At 29.8% G+C, this 10,338-nt stretch overlaps 1 protein-coding gene across 1 annotated transcript; it reads right to left on the bottom strand.

The window, feature by feature from the left end:
- Positions 1-3,780: 3,780 nt before the first annotated feature.
- On the bottom strand, positions 3,781-6,154 carry LOC129904026 (probable glucuronoxylan glucuronosyltransferase F8H). Its single transcript, XM_055979555.1, has 4 exons — positions 5,559-6,154; positions 5,086-5,447; positions 4,749-4,999; positions 3,781-4,654 (listed from the first exon to the last, which is right to left on the bottom strand). The coding sequence occupies exons 1-4, from the start codon at positions 5,821-5,823 to the stop codon at positions 4,189-4,191; spliced, it is 1,344 nt and encodes a 447-aa protein (XP_055835530.1). The 5' UTR covers positions 5,824-6,154; the 3' UTR covers positions 3,781-4,188.
- Positions 6,155-10,338: the final 4,184 nt, after the last annotated feature.

The raw sequence follows: 10,338 nt of genomic DNA, 5'->3' as shown, positions 1-10,338 counted from the left end.
GAGCTAATTCAATCCTATCCCTACTCTTTTTTAAATTACAAAAAGAATTTAAATTTGGTGAAATTCAGATACATCCCAAAAAGTTCTGATAACGTGATGTATCCGACGTCCCGATACACCACGTAAAGTAATATATCCGACCGATACATCGCATAAAGATTATATCGGAATTTTTGTATGATTAATTTGCTACATGATTATATATCATCAATATATATATATAGATCGAGAACTCAGTGTGATTAAAGATTATGGTGGGATGAATAAAGTTCTTTTACTCTTAATCAGAGGTTTTGAGTTCAAACTTTGAAACTAAAAAAAAATATCTATCAGGGAGTAGCTTTACCCTTATATGAATTTTATGTGGCGCGAACAAAACCCTAATGCAAGTAACAAAACCCTAATGCAAGTATCAAACCCCACCCCACCTCCACCCTACATTCAGTCAAGAGTCATAACTAAAAAACAGTTTGGCGAACAAAATATTTTATGTTCACGTAAAATTAGAAGAAAAATTACAAAATGTGATGTTGCTAGACATAGACATATAATCGCTTATTTTGATGCAAGTATTAATGGCCGATTTAGACTACTTAAAATGGTCGTGACTGATTTTATTAAGATTAGTTAACATAACTACTTTTGATATATCCCTAAACATATTGTGCCTTACCTATGCTACTACTACAACCAGCTAATAAAATTAATCAATTAAATAAATAGTTGAAGTTGTGGACCAAATCTATTTTAGAAGTTTCCTTAATCTCTAAGTGAAATGCATGAAAGAGACACGACTTCAACTAAGATAACAATATATTTATTAAATTTGAAGTTTAGTTACGTCACGTATGTTCATATAAATTACCTATTCCAATTGTTTATTGTATTTGTTAGATAGCAAATTAAAATAATGGTAGATTGATAAATATTTTTATAATTTTAATTAGAGATTTTGAGTTCGAGTTCTAGATATGAACTTGCTTATAATAGAGAACAATTTACCTTCAAAGTGAGATTTTCTAGCATATATTTAAATTAGTCGAGGTCAAAATAAAAATCGATCATTCAACGTAAAACTAAAAAAGTTGTATTTGTTAGGCACCATAATTAGTTGCACTTGATGATAATCCAATGCATAAATGAACAATTAAATCTAGTAATTTCAGAGATTGAATCAATTAGACGTAATTTAATTAATTAAATAAATAATGCTATTGAATTTATAATTATAAAATTAATGTCTGCCTAATATATCTATACGTTCACTCTGATATTTATGAGCATTTTACTATCCTCGTTGTATATGTATCTATACACTCCAATTTCAAACATAATAATTTTCATATGTAGTCGAGCATCATTCAAGCAGGGGCGGATTCAGAAAGTAACATATGAATTTACGACAATTTAGTAATAGATGTTATATGTATATTAGAATATTTATTAAATGTATATAATATCTGATTGTCAATTCAATTATTATAAAAAAATTATAAACTTCAAATCTTAAATCAGTCTTGTTGATTCAAATGTGGACTTCTTCCATTACTATACGGGCTAGTGCTCTACTCTCATCTAAAGAAAAGATTAGGAAAGTACAAATAAAAAGATATATACTATAGTATTATCAATTTGCCAAACGATCATATATTGATGACATTTAAAACATAATTGTATCGTTATTTGAAGGCGAATAAATAATACTTGTGTTTTAATAGAGGGAAAATGGTCATATATACTCTTAAATTTTACAAAAATTTCTAGATATACTCTCTGTTTGAAGTTTTGCCCATTCATATTCTTGCCGCCCAACTTTTTGATTATGTATACCCCTATAAACGTTATTTGTTTTGTTGAAAATAATCAGCCTATTTTTTTTTATTAAAATGACATTTGAAATTACCACATGATATATTAATTGCCACATGGTATTTTTATTAAATTCACCCTTTTAATATCTCTCAATTATCCGATCCAAACTATCCAAGACATGAATCGATCAAACTTCAAATGGAAGAATATCTAGACATTTTCATACACTTGGTATATATGACCTTTGTCCCTTTGATAAAACATAGGAAAGGTGGCGTAGGAGACAAATATGGAGGCCAAAAAGGTACAAAAAATTGCATTAAAAACAGTGTTACTTTGGTTGGGACTAAAAATATTACCTTTTGGTCAGTATTGTTGTTTGATTTCATTCTACAGCCCGTGACCAAGAAAATAACAAAAATAATTCTTTACGTTGGAGGATATATTCAAAATAGTCACTTAAAATATTAAATTAATGATAGAGTTAGAATTTATATGAAGGGAGTTTAAAATTTTAAAAAGTAGATATTCGAATTGAACTAGTCAAAGGAGGTTTTCCTGAACAATAGTTTTTTGTGTTGTCAAAAATTTAAACAATGAAAATAGATGGCGAGTGTCTGATCGAATTGATCAGGTCACTATAAGGTAGCTCTGCTCATGTATTGAACATTTTTAATTTATTAAAAGATAATATTTCTTCCGTCCCATGTTAGCTATCATGTTTATTAAAAATAATTGTCCCAAAATAATTGTCAATTTAAACAATCAAGAAAGAATTATTTATCTTTTTCCAACTTTGCCCTCAGCATTAATTATTCTAAGATTAAAAGGAACGTAAATAGATATAGATTAAATAATTAATAAGGGGTATAATAGTCAAATAACGTTTCTAATTAATATTTTTTTAAGGATTGTGCAAAATATTTATTATGACAACTAAAATGATACGGAGAGAGTATATTTAGTCTCTATCAAATATTTATGTATTCCTTGTCTTCATAATTTGCGTCAAATCTAATACACAGAGTTTAATTATATTTAAGGGAGATTAAGGATGTGTTTAATACATATTTTTTATTTTTTTATATTTAATTGGCTTAAATATTTTCTAAACTATTTATTTTTCTCTAATTTAAGAAAATTGACTTTCCTGCGTAAAGTAAGAAAAGTATTTTAAAAACTCCTTTTCAAGTTCACCACCCAATTTATGACCCCGACACTCCAGTTCTCAATCAGCTAATTGAGACCTAACCCTGACCGCGATTGTGACCCCAATCTCAAACTAGACTCTTGCCCTTGACTCAGAACCTGACTCTCGACCCCAATTTGGAATTCACATTGATTTGGGACGAGACTCCCAACCTCGACCTAAGCTTGGGACCTGACCTCGAGCCTGGCTATCAAATCCTGACTCCAAGCCTTGACCTAAGACTGATTATCTAACTCTCAACCTTAATCCCCAGCCGATCCCAACTCGGACTCAAGGTTGGATCCTGGTTCAAAGTTTGGACTTTGATCTCAATTTGGAGTCAAGGTCAGAGTTAGATTTCAAGTTTGCGTCGAATCCTAATCGTAGATAGAATCGATTGTCGAGTCTTGAGTTAGTATTAGGTCAAGGATCAAGTTCTTGAACGGAATTGAGGTAAGGACTACTTTGAACTTACTTTCAAATACAAGGGGATTATTATTTTTGTAATTTTGTAACCCGTGACCAGTTGAATAATTGAAGAGTAGTACAAATGCACTGTCTTTTCTAACATTTCTATACTAGTAGCAGAGCATTAAACAATACTAACATTAAAGTTTCTGACACATCCCCGCTGTCTCCTTGCTGGTCCACTTTATGTTTTCTTGGGTAAAAATAATTGTATTTGTATTCATTAAATCTCCTTATTCATCGTTTCACCCCACTCAAACGGTAACTACCTTTCATAATGTCTCCAATTTGAATTACTAATAAATAGCGAAATTATTTTTGATAGACCGTAAATTAAATAGGTATGTATTTGAGTAAAATTTCTACAATGATTTAAAAAGAAGAAAACAAAAAAAACAAAGGAATTGTACAGCAAAGCATAAGCATCCTGTCTCCTCTTATTTCTCTCTCCCCCCAATTACATTACACCAATTAATAAAATAATATTCCCTCTCACATGTACAAGCTCCTGTCCAACCCATGTCGCATCCTCCTCAAATCACATCCCACCAGCTCAGCATATCGGTATTCAATTTTTTTTATGATTCTCGTTAATAAGATGAAAGTTCAAATAATCGATCGTGACTACATTGCCTATAGCTGTTTTCCACATTTACACATTTTCTTAGCTGGCACTAGATTCTATCCAACCTTATAGAATCATAACACGTGTCACGCTCTCACTCGCTCGAAACCCTTGACTTATGATGGGACCTACTAAACCTCATCGTCAAAGCGTGTAAAACCTGCCACGTCGCATCACCCTCCACCGTCCGATCATGAAAAAGTAGGGCCCTTCTAATTCTTGGGTCCCACAGCTTCTGTTGTATTGTGCTTAAGTTTGTCGCCGCCACATTTTCGAGAATCGTGCCCAGTTTTCCGACGTCTTTCTCCGCCACCTTGACGGAGATTTCCGACCACGGCACGGCGGAGGAAAACGGAAGGTCAATTCCGTCAGCTATAATAACCGGTATGCAACCTAAAATAACTGATTCAACTAGCCTTGGACTCCATGGAGCCCACCCTAATGGACATAAACAAAACGTTGACCGTAAAATCTCCGATTGGTAACCGGTAAACCGATGACGTCTCAGGTAAAATCTCCGATCATTTCCATATTTTTGTAATATTACCGTACGAACTTTCCTGGAAAAATAACAAAAAACATGAAGGGTCATTTCCGTCTTTTTAATACAATTTAAATTTCGAGAATCAAATCATCCAATGTATTTTTACTTACTTGCTGTAAAAACGTCCGCTGACATTTTTGGGGTGGACTTCCATTTTACCCCTAAAAAACGCAAAAATATCACGCCGGCCATTAACATCCGACGTAGCCAGAGTTTTCCGTACACTTTCCGGCGAAACATACGGCGGAATCACTATATGTTCTGCTTTTTGACATGGGTGATCATATTTAACACCAAATGTTTGTAATATGATCGATTTTCTCAAAAATTCCGGTATCCCATCTGCCATAGCCACATCCTCCTGCAAAAAAAAGACGACAACATAGACATTCAAAACTCTACGGGGGAAAAAAACAAAAAACTTCGATTCAATTTCTATTGACTTACCAATGTGTGAAAACAAGACCCAAAATCATGAGAAGCAACAAAGATATGATCAGAACCTAAACTTCGATTCCAGAAAGGAAATTCCGATGAAATGAGCTGTATAGCTGAAGAAATTAAAGAACGAGCATGGCCGATAGCAGGGAATCCATTAACAGTACTGAAATTACACGAAACGTAAACAGGGACGAAGAAAAAATCAGCTTCAAATGGATCAAATGTTCGAACATCGCTGTTTAACAAAGCTTTATGTATGGCCACTTCAGATGCAAACAAATGGTTACTACATCTTTCGTTTAATAACCAATCGCTGTTGTATTTACTTGGCAAATCGTAAACGTAAATCTTCAACCCATTCAACAAATCTGAAGATACCAAAAAGATAAAATCCAGGTAAGTAATAACAAAAAAAACAAAAAAAACCGAAAGATTGATAAAATAGTGATTAATAAATCAAATCAAAATCAAAATCTTACCTGGATGGTGTTGTTTTTCAGGGTATTCAATGAGAGCACGTGAAGGTTTAGGATATTGAGGAACAGTAGTTTTAGAAATAGTATTAGGCTTATGATTAAAGAGAAACGAAGCAAAAAAATAAAAAGAAAGTGAAAACCAAAGAACCCATTTGAAATATCTATAACAAAAGAATCCTCTGTTTTTGTTTCCGCCATTGTTGTTATTTAAAAACTTCATTCTTACATAAAAACCTCTGTTTTTGCTTGATTTTTTGGATTCCAACATTTCTTTAATAAAACTCCCCCTTTGAAAGAAGGTGAAATGGGGGTTTCGTTATTGGTGTTTGTTAGGTGTTCGTTTTAGCTTGAAGAATAAATTTAACACCTAATTTTGTTGATGCTTCAAGAAAATGCTAATTTAGTAATGGGGTTTGGTTGAGCTTTTGTTTTCCCAAGGAAAAAAAAATTAATAATCATGGAGGTCATGAAGTTGCAGAGAGGAGAAAGAAAGAGAGAGAAAGGGTTACAGAAAGGTCACATTGTGTTGTAAATGGAGCAGAATGAATAGCGGCATTGTTTATGGTTTCGAAGGTGGCTTTTAATATATATTTTAAAGATTTATCGAAAATAATTTTTTGTAATGTAATTATATAATTGATATATTATTGCTGTAATTATGAAAAAATAGCCTGTGAACAATTTTAAATAAACGTTCTAATGCCGTGTAGAAAGTGTAAATTTTACAAGTTGGAACCAAAATATGGTTATAAAGGATCTATCAATCTTTTCAGCAGAGATCTTGAGTACACCTTATAAAAATAAAATATGTGTATATTTATTTTTTTTCGGACCTTATTGGTCTATTATCGAAGCCTTAACTCATAGCTTTCTTTAAAAAAAGTCAAAATAAAAAGAGCGCTAGGAAAGTAATTATATTGAAATATATTATTGTTGTTATATTCTAGATATGTGTTATAATAATAAGAATAAGATCGATATATATTGGAGCTTTCTCAAGCTTCACTTATAAAGATTAAGTGAGTATGTTGTTATTGTTTATTTTGAGTTCAAGTATCTGTTTGGATTGACTTATTTTAGATGCTTTTAAGCCAAAATAATTTTTAATCAGTTTTGAAGTGTTTGAATAAAATTTAAAAGTGTTTATAAACTCTTATTGTTAAGTCAAAACAACAAAAATAAACTAAAAGTCATAAGTTAGAAATTCTAACTTATGGCTTTTGACTTATAAGTCATAAGCCAAAAGTCAATCCATACAGGCTCCAAGTCTTGGTAGAATTAGTTTTGAAAAGGAGCGGTTAACCCACTAAATTCGAATTTTCATGTGCAAATCTAGATTAGTCGAGGGCTTGAGGTTCAAAACGAATATCAAACGGAGTGTAAGGATGGAACTCGAGAAATAAAGTTATCTTTGATAGGAAATAATTTACTGTCAAATTAACTTTTGTTTTTTAAACGTCAAATCTGAATTAGTCGGGGCCTAAATTTAATACTATGTGACCTAATAATAGAGTTATTTTTGATAGAAAAAAATATTTTATTCATTAACAATAGATTTTCTAATATGAACTTGAATTAATTAGACACACAAACCAAATATTTAAGGCCTGGTTTACAAGATGAAAGGTCAAATACTTGGTTTAGCAGATAAGTATTGATAAATAGAGTTATTTATGATCTCATTAATTTTATCACTTTCATAGAGTTTGGAATTAATGCTAAACTGTTGATAGAATCCTATTTTAAATCGTTGGACGGTGTGATCTAGATTTGTGCTAATTTAATATTTTGACAAATAGATTTAGTCCTTATAATATAGGAGCGAAGTTAGAATTTGTTGTACGAGTTTGACTGAATTTAACAATTTTAATAAATTATGTATTTGTTATATAAAAAAATTAATGAATATATAAAATTATTAATTTTAATTTAGTAACTTAAAAAAATTAAAATTTCGAATTCATAAATTTCAAATACTAACATTTCTACTTTCTAATTTGGTCAAAATTGTCAACTTATTTCCTCGTGTATTTCACATATAAAGTGTGTGAAAATGTTATGCAAACCGTGAAGTCTTTATTCAATATCTTTGAAAACTTGTTAGTTCTAAATTGGTTGTATTTTTTTAAAACAAAAAAAAATTAAAATTCGTTACGGATAAAAGTGATTTATTTAATTTAAAAGCGTGACATAATCATTAGTGAAATTGATTCAGAATTATGAGATTTTCAATTTAAATTCAAAAAATAAAAACACAAGTAAGTTCTTTTCATACGTGAAAAACAAGTGATCTATTAAAACTACCAAGTGAAAATTGTGTATGATGTTATCATCAAATCAAGAAATTAATCTTAATTATGATTAAATCTTCTTGACATATATTGTGTTATTAGCTTTGAAATACTTACTTTATACAAATAAAAAAGACAACCATATGAAGTTTTTGAAGAAAAAAAAATCACAACATAAAAGTGGAAACATATGAGTACTATTTGATTTATTTGTTACTTATTTTTTAAGGCAAGGAATATTAAGTACTACTCACTTCACCTCATTTAGACATATTTATGTGGTTACGTTGAGGTACTTCATTATTTTTTTCTTCATACGAAATAAGATTCTGATTAATTTAAATATACATTGCTTAAATTTCATTAAAAATAAAATATTTTTATTATAATTTTTTTTTATTTTCAGAATTTAAATTTCGAAATCTCTTTTATGAAATAACAGAATATTATCGATCACACGAGACTTAAAAGATGAAGTACTTATATTCATAGATAGTGCTTATAAAAATATAGCATTTTTTTCTTTTTGTATGTGTGAAAAAGGTTATGAGCCCGTTTGGATTGGCTTTAAGTTGGTCAAAACCAACTTAAAACCCTTTTCAGCTTTTGGACGTGTTTGCCTAATGCTAACTTTAAGCCAGAAAGTTCTTAAAGTCAATTAAAAATGAAAAGTTAGGATTCCTAATTTTTTTTTTCTAAGTGCTTAAAGTCATTTTCTTTGACCATGGAAATTACTTTTATATCCCTTTATATTTTAACTAAATTCCCAAACTACCCTTTTTATTCTTTTAACCCTAAAATTCACGTAATTTTCCTCATTTAAGCACTTTTATCCAAACACTCAACTGCTTATTTATAAAAATAACTTTCAGCACTTTAAAATTCTAAAAGCACTTCATACATAAAAGTTACTTTTTTTAAGCCCATCCAAACGGGCTCTATATCTGAAAAGTGATTTATTAGAGAGACAAACAAGTCAGTTTTTTAATAATTTTGTTTATTTTCTATTTTAAATATTGTACTTAAAAGTAGATATAATTCCATACCCAGAGAGTGCACATGAGAAGAGAGGGCAGCTATAATAAATAAATAAATAAATAAAAAGCAAAATTAACTGGCAAAATTTATTCCTTAAATATTGCTACTGAATTTAATTTTTAATTTTTTAGTATTTGTTGTTGGCTTATAGGTTGTCCAAAATTAATGATATTTTGTACGATAAAGTCATTTTCCATGAACATATTTTTCGTCAAAAGAAGAAACATGACTTCATTCCCTTATTGGGCACATTATTCGTATATTTTTAATTTTTAATTTTATGTTACTAATTGCTCCAACTAAAAATAAGATATTATTATAAATCTCTTGTTAAAATTCACTTCGAGATGCTGACACTATTTTATTAATTTAAAAAATACGTTTCACTCACCAATTAAATATTAAAAAATATTTTTTTATTATATAAGAAGGAGCATTTTCTGTCTTCTATAGAGATTATTGTTTTCTGCAATATTTATTGTCACCGTAACTAAACTAGGGAAGAAAGAAAGAGGGAATAAGTGACGAACATTAAATGAAATAAATATTAAAAAATAATTTTTATATCTCAAAAATATTTATAACATATTTTTTTAATCATTTACTACACATGATCAATAGCCATTAATCGTCTTTAACTCCTTTACTCCCTTTTTGCATATGTTACTTCATGGTTTAGTATTTACTCCTCTTTATTGATATTAATCTCAGCTTTTATTATTGACTTTATTGATTTTTATTTTTCTAGTCTTATACTAGAAGAATTGGTTAAATCTCATGAAGGATACATCTATATCGAGTAAATTCTGATAGTATTTTTAGACAAAATTCAAATTATAAGAATTTTCTATAATTTTGTGATCAAATATTTTTCGTAAAATTTTCAATAATAAAATTATTATAAAATCAGAGGTTTAATCTTCCTAAATTAAAGATAGAAAGTTCGAGATCAAAAAGGCAAAAAGTTGGGTAGAAAAAAGAATAACATTAAAGTTTTGTAACTGCAAAAAAAAGTTGCATTAGTAATAGGACCAATATCGTCTATGAGTATAAATTTTTACAAGTAAAACTTTTTGAAAAAAAAAACATTGAGTATTTCATCTTTCATCATGTATAAAATAATATATTAATTCTCTCATAATATATATTTATTTTAGTTATATGTATTTTTAAATTACAAATCAAGCATCATATTATATATGTCGAATATTATCAAATATGATATTACTACTGTGGAAGGGAAACCTTGGAGTAACTGGTAAAGTTGTTGCCATGTGACCAGGAGGTCACGGGTTCAAGCCTTGGAAACAGCCTCTGGCAGAAATGCAAGGTAAGACTGCGTACAACAGACCCTTGTGGTCGGGCCCTTCCTCGGATCCTGCGCATAGCGGGAGCTTAAGTGCACCGGACTGCCCTTTTTTTTTATGATATTATTACTGTAGAATTTAATACAG

This window comes from Solanum dulcamara, chromosome 9 (assembly GCF_947179165.1).
Source record: "Solanum dulcamara chromosome 9, daSolDulc1.2, whole genome shotgun sequence".
NCBI lineage: Eukaryota > Viridiplantae > Streptophyta > Magnoliopsida > Solanales > Solanaceae > Solanum > Solanum dulcamara.
Note: the sequence above shows the minus strand (reverse complement) of the source record. Positions and strands in the feature narration are given on the sequence as shown.

Excerpts from the sequence above, each read along its gene's own strand:
- LOC129904026 (XM_055979555.1), bottom strand. The coding sequence starts at position 5,823 with ATGTTGGAATCCAAAAAATCAAGCAAAAACAGAGGTTTTTATGTAAGA. Across the intron at positions 5,448-5,558 it reads TGAAAAACAACACCATCCAG|ATTTGTTGAATGGGTTGAAG; the intron begins GTAAGATTTTGA and ends TGGTATCTTCAG. Across the intron at positions 5,000-5,085 it reads GGTCTTGTTTTCACACATTG|GAGGATGTGGCTATGGCAGA; the intron begins GTAAGTCAATAG and ends TTTTTTTTGCAG.